Source organism: Musca autumnalis, unplaced genomic scaffold (genome assembly GCF_047663935.1).
Source record: "Musca autumnalis isolate F117 unplaced genomic scaffold, ASM4766393v1 scaffold_2, whole genome shotgun sequence".
Taxonomy (NCBI): Eukaryota; Metazoa; Arthropoda; class Insecta; order Diptera; family Muscidae; genus Musca; species Musca autumnalis.
This window is the reverse complement of record NW_027411755.1, coordinates 270,270,842-270,291,890: the sequence shown is the minus strand read 5'-3', so window position 1 is coordinate 270,291,890 and position 21,049 is coordinate 270,270,842. Positions and strand designations below refer to the sequence as shown.

Below are 21,049 nucleotides of genomic sequence, written 5' to 3'. Positions count from 1 at the left end.
TTAAGTGTAATTTTTTTTTCAGTTTAAAATTCCGTTCAGGCAAGCCAATAAAATAGGGAGGTATCGTTCTATAGGGGTCATATGAAGGCCTGGACCTATACAGACAAATTTCAAGTGGAAAGTTTTATACCCCAACGAAAACTAAATACCAAATTTCAGTCATTTCGGTGGGATAATGATCCTGCAACCTTCAAATTAGAGAAAATCGGGAGGTACCGTTATATGGGGGCTATATGAAGCCGTGGTTCTATACCGACAAATTTCCGGTGGAAAGTTGTATACCCCCAACGAAGACTTAATACAAAATTTCAGCCATTTCAGTGGTATATTGAAGCCACAACCTTTAAAATACCGGAAATCGGGAGGTATTGTTCTATGGGAGCTATATGAAGACGTGGACCTTTACCTACAAATTTCCATTCGAAAGTTTTATACCTCCAAAGAAGACTAAATACCAAATTTCAGTCATTTCGGTGGGGTATTAAGGCCACAACCTTCAAAAAAAGCGAAAATCGGGAGGTACCGTTCTATGGGGCTGTATGAAGTCGTGGACCTTTGCGGAAAAATTTCAGGTGGAAAGATTTATACCAGCAACGAAGACTTAGTACAAAATTTCAGGCATTTCGGTGGAATATTGGGGCCATAAACATCAAAATGCAGAAAATCGGGAGGTACTGTTCTATGGGGGCTATATGAAGACGTGGACATATACCGACAAATTTCAGGTGGAAAAATCTATTCTTACGCCACAAATCCTTGAATATTGTTTTGCATATGCTCATTTTATCCAAATATGTCAAAATATGCAAGATATGAAAAAATTTCTGGACATAGTTCGTTTTAGTTTGTAATAAAACGAGTTTCTGTCTAATCACATTTTCTCTACGACCATTATAACCATATATGCATTTGCAAGTATTCCGCTGTCTAATTATAATATATGCATAAATTTTTGTTTTGAATAAAACACACTCGCACACGCAATTTATTAGGTATTGGACTTATTTATTAGGTATTGGGCAAATGCTTTATTTCAAACTGAGCATGCAAACATTGGGCAGTGAAGGTTATAGTTTCGGATGTCGCCAAACATTCTCAAAAGTTTCCTTATTTTTGTTTGGATATTCTAAATAAAATTCTAGATGCCCACAAATGTGATAACCGCGCAATTAAATTGGAAACATATTCTATACACTTTAAGGCATTGCGCGTGGCATATTTTTTAAGAAACAATCAAATGAATGGATTTTAACAATTAAATTTACTTGGTTTCTTTAAATGTTCAATAATTTGTGTAATAGTTACATACAGTAAGGCAAGAAACGTATTGCAAAGACCAAAATGATAAACTAATTTTTGTTGTTTTCAATAAGTTATAGCGCCTTTTATCCCTAATACATTTTGGTATACTAACTTTTGCGACAATTAGTGACTAGTAAACAAACACTAATCTACAAACTAGAGAGATGCTCGGAACACCTTCTATTAAAAACAAAGGTGGAGAAAGCAAAATTACGCAGTTCAAGAGGTAACTGATTCCCAAATCTTGTAACCCTAACAACAAAAGGCCGCTCTCCTATCAACGTCGAAAATCTAGGAAATAACAATTAAGGATTCCTAGAGGATCGACAAAACACAAACTTATTAAAGAGGGGAGAGTTGACTTACTTCATTATCCTATAGTGGCATAGGAGAAGGCGATATTCAACATACTTGTCAAAGGACAAGCCCAGAAATTTAACAACAAACATACATAACGCACAATAGAATTAACAACCTTACAAACACGCTGCATTTGACAAGAATTAGCCCCAGAAACAACCTTCGAACAGAAGTTTACATGAGACATCAATAACGACATAGCAACTTTTCGCCTAACAGTAAGGGGTAAATATGCTTGGAGACTATAAAGCCTCCTAAGCTGAAAGCGAACACGAGACAACAGAACATCAATATGTGGCACAAAACTAAGCTTGGAATAAATGATAACACCCAAGCACCGAATTTCACCAACAACATTAACAACCGAAGAACTCACACAGATATTAGGAATTACAGTAATAACAGCAGTGCATTAAAAACAACAGCTTCAGTTTTATCCCAGTTGATAGTCAAACCATTAGAGGAGATCCACAGTGATAGAGATTGTAGCACAGAGTTTGCTAAACCCTCAAAATTCCAGAGATTTGCACTCCTGAAGAAAACATGGATGTCATCCGCATACATAAAAATACTACAGTCAAACCCGAAATTGAAACCACAATGTCATCAATAAACATTATAAACAACAAGGGCCCAAGCACCGAACCCTGCGGTACACCACACTGAACATCAGACTGTGCTCCACAAACTGGGACCTTCCCTCTAGATACGAAGAAATCAACCAACAGGCAGAAAGAGAAAAACCAAACTTATACCTCAATTTGTGGAGTAGAAAGCCTCATGGCTTTCAACAGAGTCAAAGGCCTTGGACAAATCAAGACCAACAAGTAAACCAACATCAGAACCATTGAAAACATCACGAATAAGATCGTTGAGACATAAAATTTGCAAAGTACTACTATGGCCATGTCGAAACCCATACTGGGAACTACTCAAACACTTACGGTCATCAATAAACTCTATAACAGCATTTTTAATAATGTGTTCAACAATCTTCGACATCGACGGCAATATGCTTATTGGGCGAAGATTCGTGTGATTATATCAACACTCCCATTAACCATAAAACTCGAGTTGCCCACACCACAAAAATAATTATTAACCACGTTAACATCAATAAAAGGAACCTCCTCACCATCATCGAGACAACCAAAGGAGTTAAGCGATTTCCTCAATTGAGTGTCATTCATACGACCAAACATTGTTTCATAAAACTTTTTTCCTCTCATTACGCATTACAGCGTTGCATCGATTACGATACATACAATAGATTCGCCTATTACCATCTGTTGGTCGTCTGAGGGCAGGCTGATGATCAACAGAGGGTTAAAATCGAAATTACACAAAAAGTTTCCAATTCCCAGCCAATCAGCTCTATTAAAATCCAGGAACTCGATTACCTTCTCTTCAACAACAACTGGAATTTCAATCATACCAAAGATTAAAGCATGTTGAGAAATTCCAGGGCACTGCCCCTGAGAGGAGAACCCTACACTCAAGGCTTCACAGACTAGGCAAAAATCGATCAACGAAGTCGAACCATGAGCGAGATCAAAATGCGTTGGCTTGCAATTGTGGACAATAGACAATCCCAGAGATCTACATGGAAAAGGAAACGAGGTAGACCCATAGTTCCTTTTGGGGATATACATAGAATCACTTTCTGAGTCGATTTATGCATGGCCGTCCGTCCGCCTGTCGGTTCCGTTTTGGATATAGCTCCCATATATATTATCGGCCGATATCACGTATTTGCTGCACTAAACATGCTATATACGTCCGATTTTGACGAAATTTAGAATGTGTGACTGAATTCCGTCTAGAAATAAATGTGTCAAATTATATCGAAATCAGTTTTAATTTGGATATATGTAGCTCCCATATATATTTGCTGCACCAAATACGATATACATGGCCGATTTCAATGAAATTGGGAATGCGTGCTGAATATATATTTTTGGCCGATTTCACGTATTTGCAGCACCGAGCGCGCTATATATATCTGATTTTTATGAAATTTGGAATGTGTGATGGAATTTGGTTTAGTTATAAGTGTACTCTAATATATCGAAATCTGTTCAGATTTATATATATCTGACATATATATTTTACATATTCACAGTGGTGTCCTTACTGATTACTATATGGATAGATATCCTCTACTATCATATTAATAATACATACTATAATAAATACCAAAAACTCTGCCAAATCCAATAAAACACATCAAATATGGAAATTAAACCCCCATTGGTGATACTGGAATACCGAATTTTTTGATACTATATTATTTACCAAGCAAAATAGTTCACGGACATAATAATGATTGGGAAGATATCCCCACTGAAAGTCAGAAAAAAGGGATCCAGAAAGCACATACAAGCTCAACTACCACCATTCCAAAGACCAGATCATGACATATTAATCTTATTTATGTAAATTAAATAACAACACTAAATTAATAAATACCTCGAACCAAAATCCTGATATCAACCCTTATAACATTTTGGGTCCATTTTAATAAAAAACCCGAAAAAGATTTTCCAACGAAAGATCAAGATTTGCTAAAAATTGGGGAACCAGAACCCTTAGGGCCTGTTTACGTATGCCGATAAGAAAATGAACGCGTAATAAACACTACCAAACTTGAGTGTGGTTTTCAAATTAGTTTTTTGTTTTGAAGCAAAAGCAAAGATATTTCCAAAACTAAAGTTTGTGTGTGTTTCTTACGCACACATTTTCGTTTCGATATACATAAACAGGCTGTTAGAGTGTAACATGCCGAGCGTTCATTTTGTTAACAAAGCTCATTAAAGCTGAATGTTCAAAGTGGATAGACAACCCATTAAGGAACACAGCTTTGGTAATTCTCCAAGAAACCATAGATTTGTAATTGTTCACCCTTCAACTAGTAGACAATTTTTATTTTTGACCGTATTTATTGTAAATCGCAAATAAACTTTACATAATTTGTACCCTTTGATGATGGAAAAATACTTGTGAAATGTCTCAATAGATTCGCAAAAAACCGAATTTCCTACAAAATTTTACCTATTTACAAACATAATTTTTAAAATAGATAAAAAAATTACAACATCCATAAAGATGAGAAATGGGTAAATACCCATATGGTAAATACCCATTATAATGGGTAAATTGGGTAAAAATGGGTAAATACCCAGAAATTTACCCAAAATGTAGGTAGAAACTATACAGCAAACAATGCTGAAATTAGAGGAGAAAACACAGTGTTTAAGCAAATTTTAGCTTCAATATAAATAACATAATTTCATGTGCATATGAAACAAGTGCAAATGCACTGCCGCTCACTTGAATAGAACCCCTTACAACATTTTTTTCAATCTACATTTTTTCCGAATTATACAAGATATGAAGTGTTTAAGTTTTAGTAAAGTAAGAGTAAACTTAGTCATTCATTGGATTTGAATGCACACACATGAAACACATGAAGAAAAATATAATAAAACTTAAAAACTTCATATCTTTCTCTCTATCATTTTGTAGGGGTTTCTATTCAAGTGATCGGCAGTGGTGTATAACCTATTTTGGTCCATAATTTGGTAAACCTCCTAACACAGTAACTTAGTCATTTCCGGCATATGAGAGCACTAACGGCGGTTGGTTGAAGTCCTCCATGCAGAAAATCACCAGTGTTGGACTAAGTTTCATGGTATTTGGTCCTCTCCGGCAAAATTATAATTTTTGCAACCTGCAGCCCACATGTAACGTTAACGGTCAATATGAAACATATAAAATATTGAAACCCCTAATTTAAACCGATTTTCTTGTCTTTTTTTGTTAAATATTTGTTTTTGTATTTTACAGAAAAACAAAATGTTTTTGTTTTAAATACACAAACAAACACCCAAAAAGGTATTTATCGGGTATTTAGCCAAGTTTTGGGTACATACAGTGGAAATATAAAAAAACCAGTAAGGAAAGGATCAAAGTCGGGCGGGCCGACTATATGATACCCTACACCACTATGAATATGTAAAATATAAATCGGAGCTATATCTAGATCTTAACAGATTTCGATATAATTTGGCACATTTATTTCCAGACCGAATTCAGTCATTCATTCCAAATTTCATCGAAATCGGAACTATATAGCGTGTTTGGTACAGAAAATACGTGAAATCGGCCGAAAATATATATGGAAGCTATATCCAAATCTGAACCGATTTCGATATTATCAGGGACACTTATTTCTAGACCGAATTCAGTCTAAAATTCCAAATTTCATCAAAATCGGACGTATATAGCGTGTTTGGTGCAGCAAATACGTGAAATCGGGCGAAAATATATATGGGAGCTATATCAAAATCAGAACCGATTTCGATATAAGTTGGTACATTTATTTCTAGACCGAATTCAGTCACACATTCGAAATTTCATCGAAATCGGACATATATAGCGTGTGTGGTACAAAAGATATGTGAAATCGGCCGAAAACATATATGGGAGCTATATCTAAATCTGAACCGATTTCGACATAATTTGGCACACTTATTTGTAGACCGAATTCAGTCACACAAGCAAAATTTTATCAAAATTGGACGTATATAGCGTATTTGGTGCATCAAATACGCCAAATCGGGCGAAAATACATATGAGAGCTATATCCAAATCTGAACTGATTTTCACCAAAAGCAATAGCGTTCTTCCTATCGCTAAATTGTAGTCCCCAATTTTCAGGTGAATCGGACGACCTCTAGGCTGCGAACAAAAATACATGGACAGACAGACCGACGGACATGCATAAATCGACTCAGAAAGTGATTCTATGTATATCTCTCAAAGGAACTATATGTCTATCTCGCTTCCTTTTGCACGTTACATACAAATGCACAAATACATAATACCCCTTACCACATAGTGGTGTAGGGTATAAAAAACATACATTAGAAACTTCATCTTTGAAGTGAATTCTTTATCTTTAACTTCTTCTTCGATAGTTTTCCCCATTATTATATTATTTCGAGATAAAACAGCTTATTTTACTAAAATACGTTTAAAAGTTATGGTATAGCACAACTGTTTACGAGTTACAATGTCCCATACCTCAGTTTCAACATAAGTACATTTAAGTACATACCAATATTCGCTTTTTGTGATGGAAAATTTAGAAAATTATTTTGAAAATTTTGCCATTTAAGGTAGTCTTTGAAAGTTATGAGTTTGGCTCTGAACACTAACACGCCGAGACAACACTTTTGAAAAACACAAGGAAAAAAAGTGTTGTCACGGCGTGTTAGTGTTCAGAGCCAAACTCATAACTCATAAAGACTACGCTAAGCGTTTGTCATGAAAGCCATACAATTACTGAACAAAACATTCAGAATTGTAAAAACAAATTGCATATGAAAGAGTAAAAGTTAGATGATAGCGAAGCCGTCCCACATCCGATATGTCTGAGGAGCCTTCATTACCAAAGGCGAAACATGTCATGTCACATAGTGGTGGGTGTGTGGGTTCGAGTCGTCGGCTTTCCTTTTTCAGATGCATTATTGATCATAAAGCTCGATTTCCAACGAGAAATTAATTAAAAAAAAATTAGAAAATTATAATTTTATTCTTTTGATTTATTTTGAAGCTGGGGCTATGAAAATGTGAAATGAAAACTTTTTTAAAGGAAAAAATGGAACAAGAATCCAGGCCCAGGCGCCAAAAACATTTTTTTACAATATTGATAAACAGTGTTTATCGGATTGCACTGTGGCCAAATTTCCGAAAAACCTGGCCAAAAATCGAAAAATAAATAGTATCAATTTACACTAAATAGGTCAAATATTGTTTATAGGATACCAATGCGTTTTATGATGATATGAAAAAATATATACGTTTCTTATTAAGTAAGTGGGTATAAAAACAGGTCAAAGTGACCCTATTTTGTTTTCAATATTTAAGCCTTGTGTCAGACTATGAACAGTTTCATGAAAATGTTTTGGGATTATGAGTAAGAAGGGAGAAGGGAAGCTCCTTTACCTCCGCTCTTTCCTATAAGCTAACATATTTTCATGTGTTATTTTCAGTGTCTGACAAGAGAGTAAGTGGTTTATTAAAATCTTATAATATCCAATATACACAACGGTTTTTAAATATATATTTTTTGTTTTTGTAATTGTAACGAAAAGTGTATGAAAAAATGTTCAGTGTCGTCAATAATTGATGTCCGTATTTGTTGATATTATGGCGAACAAATTTCTAGAATATTTTGATCTGATACGATCACATTTTATATGAGATTTTTAAGATTTGTGGAAAAGTTACCAATCATACCCCTTTTTTAAGAAAAATATTCCTAGCATTCCTGTCACTAAAGTTGCCAAAGACACAATATACCAAAAGTGCAAGGATTCCATGCAATCTGTGTTTTTAATTTTGCATATTTCTGGACCTATTGTAAAAATTGATGTCGAACAAATTTATAGAATATTTTGATCTGATACGACCACATTTTATAGGAGAAGGGACTAAAAAGATTGGTTAAATTTAAAAAATGAAATTGGTTAAATTTTAAAAATGAATACAGCGACCCGAAAAACATAAAACCCAAATTTAGGTATAAATCCATTCATTTTTAGAGTTTTAGCCAGGTTTTTTGTAAAATTTGTCACTGTGGATTGACGGGGTTTTGTTAAAGTTTTTCAAAACTTCTTATTCGTAATTTTGAGTTTTAATCAATCAGTTTTTGTTTGTAAGCACAAAAAACTTACAGAATATCCCAAACAAGACTAAAAGAAGACATCCGAAACTATAGACTTAACATCTTTTAAACTTCTTGTTTTTTAAATATTTGAAATAAAAATTGACTTTAGCTGAAATTAAGACAAAATGATATGTATTTTTATTTGTTTGAAAACTTGCTAATTATTTCTGTTCAATTTCTGAATATCTTTTACGTATGTCTGAGGAAAACTGCCAAAAATAAAATCACGTGATACCAATAACTCAAAATTGACATCAGTCGACTTAAGCAATTATTTATTAAAACCACACATTTAATTACACATACATATTTTTACAGCAATATATATAGACTAGAATATACACCTAATGTGTACATAGGATTGCAGGGGATGGTAAAAGTTCTTCTCGATTGTTGACGCGTCAATTAAAATACGAGAACAATTATTTCGAAGAATACAAAGTGAAAGGTCTCCAAAAAGCTCAATCCTTTCCTACTGTTAAATAAAAAGAGGAACGGAACATAAGTGCAAACATACACATGCGAGAAAAATTATCTTATCTAGCAAATCCAAACTGTTTATTTAATCAAGAATTCAAAGTTGTTCCTTACAAATGTAATTACAAATTGTTACACTACTCTTAAGTAGTGAATTGAATGTTAAATCAATATCCATGCACTATAACACGTGTAAAAACAAATCTTGTTAGTCTTATTTTCAATTTATCTATGTATGATATGTTGATAAATGCATAAATATGTAAAAATATAATTATAAAATTATTTATAATATTAGGAAACTATAAAATGTATAATTTAATGGTTTTTCCTTAATACCATTTATTGTATTAAAAATAATGCAAATTTCCATATTTATTGATTATGGACTTTATTTAATGCAAATAGCAAACACAATATAAGTTAAGCCTACAAATATAAATCAATATATGTAACAATGCATAAATGGACATACTCAAATGGAGTAAATAAACTGAATATAAACAAAAGCTCTTCAAATAATAAAAAAAGTATTATTTTTTCTTATACTATAACGGAATTTTTATACATCACATTTCCTAGACATCTTTAAACGCGTCGCTGTCATTTCTAACAAAGCATATTCATATGTATTCATGTTATGTTGTCATACGTATTTTATTAGCCAAACCCCTTCCTCAATGTCGATCATTACATATCAGACGGAACTTGGAAATTTTTTCTACAACTCCATTATTTGATGCTTACATAGGACATTTTAATTAAACTTGTTCCCCTCTTTGATATGGAGTGATCGATATTTTGGTAGAATACCTGAAAACTAACATTTAATTTTCAATTGGTGGTTATTATGGTGACAGAATTGCAGAAAGTAACGAACGAATCTCAAATATAGACTTTGTACATAATTGGGTGCTTTTGTCAGAGATGTATTACTCATGTAATATTCTAATCATTTGTACAAATTTGGTTGGTGGGTTTGAATTACAATATAAAGGAATATATGTACTTACAGTTCAAGAAAAGTAATTATGATAATAGCGGAAGTCAATGTGTCTTTTTACACAATATCAGGAGAATACTCAAAAAAAACATTTTCTAGTACTAATTGTTGTTATTTTTTTCGACCTTTTTGATTCCAATAAAACAGATGTATTTGTTTGTTGAGCTTTAGGTCATATTTGGTTTTATTTATTTGCTTCCAATATTTCGAAATTGAATAAATTGAATCTTCAGGGGATATGTAAAAATTAAATTAGCGTCAAAATTACTTAAAAATTATGACAGACTTCACCGTCATCGTCGACTGTAAATATTGCACTGGTAAACAATTCATATTTTATTCTGCACATTTATTTCATTTGGTGTTAAAATTTTATGATGATATCTTAAATTCGATGAGTTTTAGCTCCTTTGTTTGACGTTTTGAAAAAATGTTGTTGTTTTCGGAGCGTCAAACCATGAGATTTGAACTGATATATGGTAATATCTAATCCAATGATGCAGTATGTAGTTGCTTTATTTTTTGTGTAATAATCCCTTAACCTTTCGTTGGGCACCTACATATATTATTTGTCACATTCGAAACATTTGAGTCTTGTCAGACCCATATAATTGTTAGTAAGTGTAATTAACATTTTTGTATGAAAAGTTTTGCAATATACTTAAAAGGCCCAAATTTTATATAAATAATCCTTATTTATAATCCACAAAAATAGTATTATTAACTTGGTAAAATGGACATGTACATACATTGCGAAGTAAAAAAAAGCTCAGTAATGCGTTATATTTGTCAAAAAGATACAAAACTGAATTTTTTTGGGAATCTAGGATTTGCCATTAGAACCAATGTTCTAAAAGTCCCCATCGATAGCATCCATTTGTGCAAAAAAGTTATTCGGGTTCAAAGGTAATTTTATGAGGCCTTTTTCAGTTTTTTTTTTTTCTTAAAAACGGTAAGACTTATCAAAAAAGGTCTAAAGTAAAAGTTTTCGATTTGAAAAATTGTCCACAAGAATGTTCTATATGATTTTTGTTGTTCTAAGGAGGTACCATTCTTGAGATAATGGATATAAGAACCAAAATAAACATATGGAGAAAAAACGGTTAAGGGGCTATCTTTACTTATGACTTTCCAAAAATCGAAAAAAGGCCTATTTAAAGGAATGGGCCAATCTTCATAAAGATACATGAAGTCGATGAGGACTTTTAGGACATTGCTACCAATGCAAACCCTAGCTCCCCACCAAAATTCAGCTTTGACGGAATTTTTGCTATTTAAATGTCTATTTTGACTGAAATAAAAGTGTAACTCTTAAAGGTCGCGGTACCTTTCAAACACATCTCTTAGTTTTTCGACCTCTTTATGTGCAATATTAAATACATGGTAGGGTGATATTACACATTTTTCATAAAAGAAGGTGCTTACTTTGTCAAATGATGATCGAAAACATTTAATTTAATTAAACCTATTTTCGATAAAAAATGCATGGGTCTGGCGGGACTAATGTGTTACGAATGTGATACGTATATCAAAAAATCCTTGTAACTCCTTTTCTATTGATAATTTTGGTTTTTAGTGAAAAGGTAAGAAAATTCATGGAGTAACCCCTTTTAAAATGCAGAATAAAATCTAAATGTTCTAATCAGACCCTGGTTTCCAACGGAGGGTTATGGTTGGGAAGTCAAAATGCAATATCCAACATTATATGCGTTTTCTGTAAAATCGATCGATTGAGCAATATGGTAAAAATTGATAACAACCTCTTTGAATGAAAGGTAGTTTGCAATAGCAGAATGTAACGCCGTTAGCTAAAATATTTAAAAACTATTTCCAACAAACGTTGTGAGGGTAGTCTCTTCGTCCTCATATCAATTATATTGAATTCAATGGTATGGGTCCTCCATCTTATCGCCCAAATATATGTTTACATGAATTATACCATAGACTAATAGACAAAGAAATCCTCTCACTGAGTGTGAATTGAGCCAGTTAGATATGCACTCAATTTTTAAAATGGCAATAACTATAAATTTTTAAACATGTGGGTAGTCTTTGACCCGATCTGCATCCTCATATAAACAAATTCAACAAAATTTTTCAATTTACCCCAAAACATTGATTGAAAACGCTAGCAGTTTCCTTAAGGGCGACACCTAGAAAAAACAAGCACATTACAATTTCTATGTCTATACATTTATTAGTCTAGGATTATACTATGTATATAGTTCTGTAAAAAAATTCTGCTGCAAAATAGAATAACAAAAATAGAGCAATTGAATTTAAATCAGGATTGCAAAGTACAGACACGTTTATATGAGGTATGAGATCTAATGCAACCTTAATCCACTTTTATTTTTGATCTACATATACTCTTAAAATAGAAAAAGAATATATATAGGTTGATTATGCGACGACATTTGCATTGTGCCGCCACATAAACGTCTGTTTTATTAAAAAAAAAAAAAACACCTTAACGTAAAACATTTCAGGCGGCATTAAATGTATCTGTATAAAGGTATAGGGAACGTGAATGTTTCTTCGAAATCGTGTTCATTCAATATATTTAACACAAATATATACATACATATATCATTCATTATTTTACATTTTTTTGTTCATATCGTTTTTATCGCATAAAAGAACTTAATTTTCTTTAACAGCAAAATATATTTTGGCAAATAATAACACATGCGGCGTTTTTGGACCCAGTTCAAGTCTTAGCGGTAGCTGTATACCTGCCAATGTAAATATATCAACTTCTTCAAAGTGGCTTCTATCACCAACATTGGAAGTAAATGAAGAAAAAACTTCCCTTATTAACACTTTGGGAATGGACTATAAAGGGCAGCCTATGGAACCAGACGACGCATCAACAATAAATTCAACGGGTTCATCAATTGCGTTTGTAAAACTTGCAATTGATGACCGAAATAAATACGAAAAATTGCGTAGCAATGACATGGCTACATCCGATGACTCTGACTCCGAGTTCTTCCATGAAGACTGCAATGTGAGTTCCAGTACTTCAAAAAAAGCAATGTTCAAGCAAATAGTCACAAACAACATTCCGGATACAATCCATAAAATTCAACAGGCGGCTTATCATAAAGTTGACAAGAATCAAATTAAGGTACCTATTGTTAAAAAACTGAAAGAAAAAACAACCACAAAGAAACCATCCAATGCTGCTCATCAAGCTGCCCAGGAAGTGAATGCTGTATTAGAAGAGCACGAAAAACAACAAAAACAAGCCGAAATCATGGAAGCTATCGTCGATGATATTGGCAAATGCAATGATGACGCTGATTCTATTGGCTCCGCCTCCGATTTGCGAACGGAAGATGATTTCTTCGATGAAAATCATGTAAGTCATATTTCTCGAAATAATTGTAAACTGAAACGACCTGATTTGGACGGTATCAGCGAAAGTGTGAAGACTTGCAGTTCGTCTGCTTACCATGCTGAATGTGAATCGGTGACAACACATGAAGATGAAATTAGTCGTGTAGTGGTAAAAGTACGTATGCGAAAAAAAGACAGGCCTTCTTATGCTGCCTCCGCGAACGAAGCGTTGGCAGCTGCCTCAGCCCTTTCGGACTTGAGTTGTGAACAAGTAGATCAGCCACTGGAATTTCTCAATACATTTGGCGATAAGCCTCTTCTGCTAGATGACGAATTAGATTACGGCTCAGAGGAGACAGACTCTGCTTCCAAATATATACCAAACAATGAGGCCGTTACCAAAATAAACGAATTTGAAGATATAAATGCCTTAAAGATTGATGTAAATTTCGAAAGAAAGGATGAAATAGACGTTTTTGCCATGGCTCCGTTTCATAAAAAAGAAATTTGTAACGCCAAAAAGAAACCACACGTCAAAAATAGTGGCAGAAAAAAATCCAATGAAATCGTTCCAGATACAAGTGCGGGAGTGTGGACATCGACTCCAATCAAATATTTTGGTAATGCAAATGAGGTTGATGTCGGATGTTGCACTCGTGATCAAGTTTTAGATAATTTCAATGAACCGTTTTTTAACCCCTTTCAATGTGATAATAAACAACATATTACCAAAAATGTATATGGGGAAGTTCAAAGTACTTCCCTCTACGGCACAGTCAAAGTCATTTCAAATAATTCTGACAACGACTTTAATTTAGTACACTCAGAAAGCAATATGTTTGACACTGAAGTGTTTTCAAGGAATGCAGAGAAGAGCACTTCAATTGAAAAGACAAGTATTTACAATCCAAAAGTGAATGTCTATAATAATTTGAGAACCAATAAAGAAATTGCAAATGATGCAACATCTCAACTTGTTACTGTTAATTCTTCCATTATTATAAATAGAACACCGGAACCCAATAAAAATACTAAACAGATCAGCAGTATTGTCGAGACTCGACTGCCTCAAAATGTTATGTCTGCAAACGAAAGCAAGGGGCCTCCTCCTTACGTCAATGTGCCTACATTCCTAGCAAATACATCTTCACAAGTTGAAGTTCCACAGAAGACAACTGGGGTGAATAGTTCCTATGGTACAGCAGATTTCGATATGGCTGGTACGTCTCTAACACATCACATGAATGCCCTTTCCATCGACAATCAAACTATCTTCCCTATAGCAGACAAAACTTTATTCCAAATTTCACATGAAAATCTATCCAATTTCGCACTAGATAATGAAGAAGAACCCGTTATTACACCCTTAGATGATGTTGCAAAAAATGACACAATCAAACTGAATAGTTTCGATGATTATACAACTGCCACAATGTCCCTGACAAAGCAGAATGAGAAAAAACTTAATTTTGTTGCCAGAACTGTGCCTGCAAAATTTTACAAAAAGGTTTCAACTGATTACCTTCATTCAAATTTCGCTACGAGAGATTTGCCATCAGCTTCAAATTTAAACATTGGTTCTTCCAAACAGAAACACCGTCGTTCTCCAAAGTACAAAACACATACTAATGAGTATGACGACGATGGCAAAAACGAAGGCACTTTTTCCATTAACCTTGCTTCTAAAACACAAAAACAAGCGCATTCATCTTCATCAATTCCATTTAATTCAGCTACAAATTCAGCTAAGACGGGGTTTAGCAACATGTCCTTTGAGGATTTTCCATCCGATAATGAAACGGAGAGTACTTCTACAAAAACGGCGTTGCCATTTGAAGTTGTGCGCCACGATAAAATTTCTCTCGAAGCGGACAAAAAATATAGTTCTCTAAAGAGACGTAGTAACTTGTTTTCCTAGAAAACTGTTACATTACCTATTAAAACACACAATACAAAACGTATACATAGCATTCCATAGCGCCTTATAAAAATTATGTATTATCTATTACACTTACAAAGAAAAAACTTGGGCAAATTTTTAGATGGACATACATTTTTAATGGACAAACTTATTTACATTCATATTGGAAATTAGAAGGTCAGCAATTCTAAAGTAAACAAGCTTTATGGACAGAAAATTATTGCATACTTTTATAGAACAACAACGTAATTCAACTACCTGCTTCCAAAGTTTATTATAAATTAAAAAGTTCCAATCAGAATCATAAACATGAAGCAATTTGATACCTTACAACATTATAAAAAGGGACGTTTTATATTCAAATTATATACATACATATTTATGTATAGTGGAGGAGAAAATAAAATATGTTCATAATACGCCACATTCTCAAAATGTATGACCCAATTCTAATTCGATTTCGTAGGACGAGTAAAATCCTTTGTAAACACGTTCATTTTATAACTTAAAATATATAAAGAAGAGTAAACTAATGTAACGATATTTGGCACTTCGTTTAAAACGAACACAACAACAGGGGGTACAATTAGCAACTAATAACGAGATGTAAACAAATGTGTACACATTTCTGATTCTGAGCAGCTAGTGGAACATTTTTTTATTGCTCTAACAACTGCATGCATCATGATACAAACTATATTGTCCCCAAAATCGATTTTCCAATTTAAAATGTTCCAATTGTGTTTAGAATACATATTGTTGTGTTGTCAAGCTGCGCCTGTAGTAAAATTTAAAAGTGATCAAATTGATTCCGAGTTTAATATACCGTGAATTTTAATCGCGTTCGATACATGCTTTTATACGTCATTTAAAAACGGATGAGCTTTTTTCATCCATGCTTTTATGTAGCACATGCAAAAGTATTTAGAATCTTGCATATTAATAATGAATTTAAAAATTATTATATTATTTATGTGTTTTATTTATGTTTAATTACATTATAAATGTAACGTTGTTTTTAACACATTTGATTTTTGTTTTTTTTTGTCATATATGTTAATAAAAACTCAAATATTATTTTTAACGGAAAACTTGTGTATTTTTAATGTGGCTACAAGTAGCCTTGATTATTTAAGGTTTGTACTTACATAGACTTAGGCCATGTTTATGTTAAAGCTTTTTGCGGAGTTAACCTTCTTTGTGAGGATTTATTTGAAATATAAGCAATGGAATTGACATTTGAAACCCTGTGGGTTTGTTAAATCCGGTTATATATAAACGTTACAGTACATTTAGTGGATTTCAACTGTCAATTCCTTTGCTTATACATATGTTCCCATAACATCGCGGAAGGGACAAGGGAGACTTCTCTCATATCAATGAGTGCACGCCGATTCATATTTGCTCAATGATATGGGACCTACATTTTTTCGCCGAGTCCGAACGGCGTGTCATACGACACCACTTCTAGAGAAGTTATTCATGGCTGAAATACTCAGGAAATGTCGGCAGCATTACTGAGGGGGAATTTTGCCACCGTTGAAAATTTATTGCTGTTGCTTGGCCTGGGATTCGAACTGCAGACCTTCTGAGTGCAAGGCGGACGTGCTAACCATTGCACCACGGTGGCCCCACCGTATACGTATAATGAAATCTCATCTGAAATCAATTGGATTTCATTTGACGTTTAAACAATGGAATGTAAACCTAGCGTTAACCTTCTATATGATTAATTTATATATAATTTATTTGACATATACGAAATGGAAATTATATTTGAAACCCATAGGGTTTATTAAATCCGGTTATATGTAAAGGCAATATTATCCCTTTTTGCGATATGACAACGCGTATTTGGATTTTGTTCGCCATTTGTGTTGTTTGGGTATTTTGTTAGATGACAAACTGACCTTTACCCACCACATTAATACAGTTGTGTCTTTATGGTACCGATCTTTATTTACCGATACATGTGAGGCAGCGTTTGGCCCAAAGTCTTGTGTTACCTATAGTTACCTATGGAATGTAGTTATACTCTGGTACAACACAAGGTAATGTAGATGTACTGAGGCTTGCTGTAAACAGAGTAGTTCGTTACGTATTTGGAGTAAATCGGCGTGTTCATATTTCACCTTATGTGGTAATAACATTTCCAAATTTTATAAAAATACGTCTACTTTTATTTTTTACAAATTGGTTAGGAAACAAAGTCCTCTACTCTTGGTGTCTTCTTTTAATTTTTCTAACTCTACAAGGCGTAATCAATTAAATATTTCGAATGCTGTTCATCTTATGGATAGGTCATTTGAAGTAATGCCACTTAACTTATTTTTCTCCTACTTTTAATGAGTTTTTTTAGTGGTAAAGGTTTTGTATTTCTACCCTAGATCTCACATTCTATATACACACATAGATAAATTTGTTGTATTCCTCATATGTATGTATTATTATTCTCAATTTTAATCATACAATTGTCAAATTATTATTTCGAGTAGTGATAGTATTCCAAAAAGCGAAGCACGAAACAGAGATAATTGGATATCTTTTCTTAGTTCGGTCTATGGAACAAATGTTCTGTAATGGGCCAGCTAAGTAAGTGATAACATACAATGAATTGGCATAATTTAATCATCTGTTTTGGCCCGATGCACACTGGTCGAAACCATTGATCTAGCGGCGCGAAAGTCAAAAAATCCACGTATAAAATTGCGAAATGTTTTCCATTGTATCGATTACAGTCACACTATGCTGACTAAAATTTTGTTTTCCCTTTTTTGTTGTTGTAAATATGCACTCAGTTATTAACTGTCAAGTGCAAGATGCATCAGATTTTAACAAAATTGTTGCTAAAAACCTGATTTCATATTTGTTTAATAAATTCGTAATAAAACTAAACAAAGTTTATTGCTCTGTTCCAGAACCTGCAAGAATCTACTAATTTATACTACGATAACAATTTTCCCTTTATGTTATCGATGAAAATAGTAAAAATTAGTAGATTCTTGCAGTTCTGGAACAGAGCATATTTTTTATTGATAGTGGAGGGTGTATGTTAAATTTAAAAAAAAATTTTAGGCCTGTGGCAATAAATTTTCAAAAATTATTATTTTTTTATGTTTTTAGTGGAATATACTTTTGTTGAATGGAGCGTAACTACCAAGGTCCACTGAGGTTCAGTCCATCTTTTTACTAATTAAATTGGACTTCCTAGATTCCAAATAACCACAATTTAGCTGCAAATTTTGCTGATAAATGGTCTGAAAAATAGCTTAAATCTCCAAAATACCCAAAATCTGGCGGTACAGTTATATGGGGGCTATATCATAACGTAGACCTATGTTCATAATTTTTGGAGGAGAAGATGTATAACGAACAAGAGCCTTCTATACCAAAATTCAGCTCATTTGACCTGAAAATGTGGACAAAATACCGAATATTGGGAGGTACCGTTATATGGGGGCAATATCAAAAGGTAGACCTGCGTCCAAAATTTTTTTGGAGAATGTTTGTGTCCACTGGGAAACTAAGATACCAAATTACACCTAATTTGGTCGGAAAATGTATCTTTGAACCCCCAAACTACTAAAAACCGGGAGGTACCTAAAAAGGGGCCTATGTCCACCATTTTTGTTGGAAAAGTTTAGTGACCACTAGAAGCCTTATGTACCAAACTACAACTAATTTGGAAGGAAACGGTAGCTTAAATACTCAAAATACCGAATTTCAGGAGGTACCGTTATATGGGGGCTATACCAAAATATTAGCCGGTGTTGTTCATATTTAGTCCATTATTTCCCACGGACACAGACTGAGTTTGTGCAAAATTTCAGAAAAATATCTCCATTCGTTTCCAAGTTATTAACTTCGCCCCGCTAGATCAGTGATTTCGACCACTGTGCGATGGCTTTGAATTAATGTTCGGTTGTTAAATAAATAAAAAAATAAATTAATTAAGAGTGTGAAGGTATGTGAGAAAATATTTAACATTTAAAATAAATATAATTATAGGTAGTAATTAAAAATTTATCTAAGTCGGTGTAGATAAGCGCACTGGGTTCAGCTAGTATATATATATTATATAAATGAAGTAGGAGTAGTTATTCAAGAAGAATGAACCAAGTCAATTTTAATTTGATTTTTCGTCATTCTCGTGGGTCAATTTGTTTATTATAAAAAAATGATTTAAATCATTTTGTGGTTAGTTGTAAACCGACAGAGGTAGTTTGTAAGATGTTGAAGTGTTTTTTGTGCATGGTTTTAACATTTCCGTGGTGAGTATATTTTTTAGTTATTTGTATTATAATTTCCAAATTTATGGTAATGGTGTGTTCATTTCTGAAGTCATCATTAAATTATTGGTCTGTTCCAGTACTGCAAGAATCTACTAATTTGTATACCCTACACCACTATGTGGTAAGGGGTATTATGTGTTAGTGCATTTGTATGTAACATAGACCCATAGTTCCTTCTAGGGATATACATAGAATCACTTTCTGAGTCGATTTATGCATGTCCGTCCGTCCGTTCGCAACATACAGGTCGCATTTGTTGACCGATTTCGCTGAAAATTGGGGAATACCATTTTTTTAGCCGTCGGAAGATCAAGTTCGAAGATGGGCTATATCGGTCCAAGTTTTGGTATAGCCCCCATATAACGGTACCCCCCGATTTGCGGTATTTTGACGTTTTTAGCTACATTTTCAGACCGATGTAGCTATAATTTGACAGTTAGGGTTCTTAAATGTTAATAAACTTATATGACAAAAGTTGTGGACATAGGTCCACGTTTTGGTATAGCCCCCATAGAACGGTACCCCCGATTTACGGTATTTTGACGTTTTTAGCTACATTTTCGGATCGATGTAGCTATAATTTGACATTTAGGGTTCTTAAATGTCAGTAAACTTATATAATAAAACTTGTGGACATAGGTCCACGTTTTGGTATAGCCCCCATATAACGGTGCCCGCTGATTAATGGTATTTTGACGTTTTTAGTTACATTTTCAGACCGATTTAGCTATAATTTGACATTTTGGGTTCTTAAGTATCAATAAACTTATATAACAAAAGTTGTGGAGATAGGTCCACGTTTTGGTATAGCCCCCATATAACGGTGCCCGCTGATTAATGGTATTTTGACGTTTTTAGTTACATTTTCAGACCGATTTAGCTATAATTTGACATTTTGAGTTCTTAAGTATCAATAAACTTATATAACAAAAGTTGCGGAGATAGGTCCACGTTTTGGTATAGCCCCCATAGAACGGTACCCCCCGTTTTACGGTATTTCGACGTTTTTATCTACATTTTCAGACCGATTTAGCTATACATTGACATTTAGGGTTCTTAAGTGTCAATAAACTTATATAACTAGTGGACATAGGTCCATGTTTTGGAATAGCCCCCATATAACGTTACCGCCCGATTTCAGTATTTTGACGTTTTAAGTCACATTTCTAGACCGAATTAGTTATAATATTACCGATTTTCGGTATTTTGAGGATTCTAGCTAAAATTTTTAACCGAATTAGGAGTTTTTTGACATTAAAGGCTCAAAACTGTCAACATAGGCCCATGTTTTATTGTAACACCTATATAACGGTACCTCCCAATTTCTAGCCCACCAAAAATTGTCAACATACATAGTTAGATATAGGCACCATAAAAAAGGGTCCCCGAATGAAGCATTTTATGCACATTATGACATTTTAACGTACCCACTTAAAGTTGGGAACAAGAATGAAAACTAATTATTTCATTTTAGTTCAGAATATGTTATGGTGGAGGGTATGAAAAGTTCGGCACGGCCGAACTTAATGCTTTTTTACTTGTTATAACAAATTTTGTAGATTTCCCCATTTAAATCCAAGAATAATAATGTAAATTTAAGATTATTCAATCTATGATAA

General features: G+C 33.5%; 1 protein-coding gene across 4 annotated transcripts in view; it reads left to right on the top strand.

Annotated features, from left to right (window-relative positions):
* Nak (Numb-associated kinase) overlaps positions 1-16,229 on the top strand; it is a 36,335-nt gene extending 20,106 nt beyond the window's left edge. Inside the window, exon 8 of one of the 4 annotated variants that reach the window (XM_073964988.1) lies at positions 12,536-16,229. In XM_073964988.1, the coding sequence (XP_073821089.1) occupies positions 12,536-15,135 (2,600 nt within the window). In that variant the 3' untranslated portion in view covers positions 15,136-16,229. Of the gene's footprint in view, positions 1-5,187; positions 5,560-8,713; positions 9,404-12,515 lie in introns of those variants that run through there. The other 3 variants (XM_073964992.1, XM_073964991.1, XM_073964989.1) reach the window with 3 other exon arrangements.
* The last annotated feature ends 4,820 nt before the right edge of the window (positions 16,230-21,049 follow it).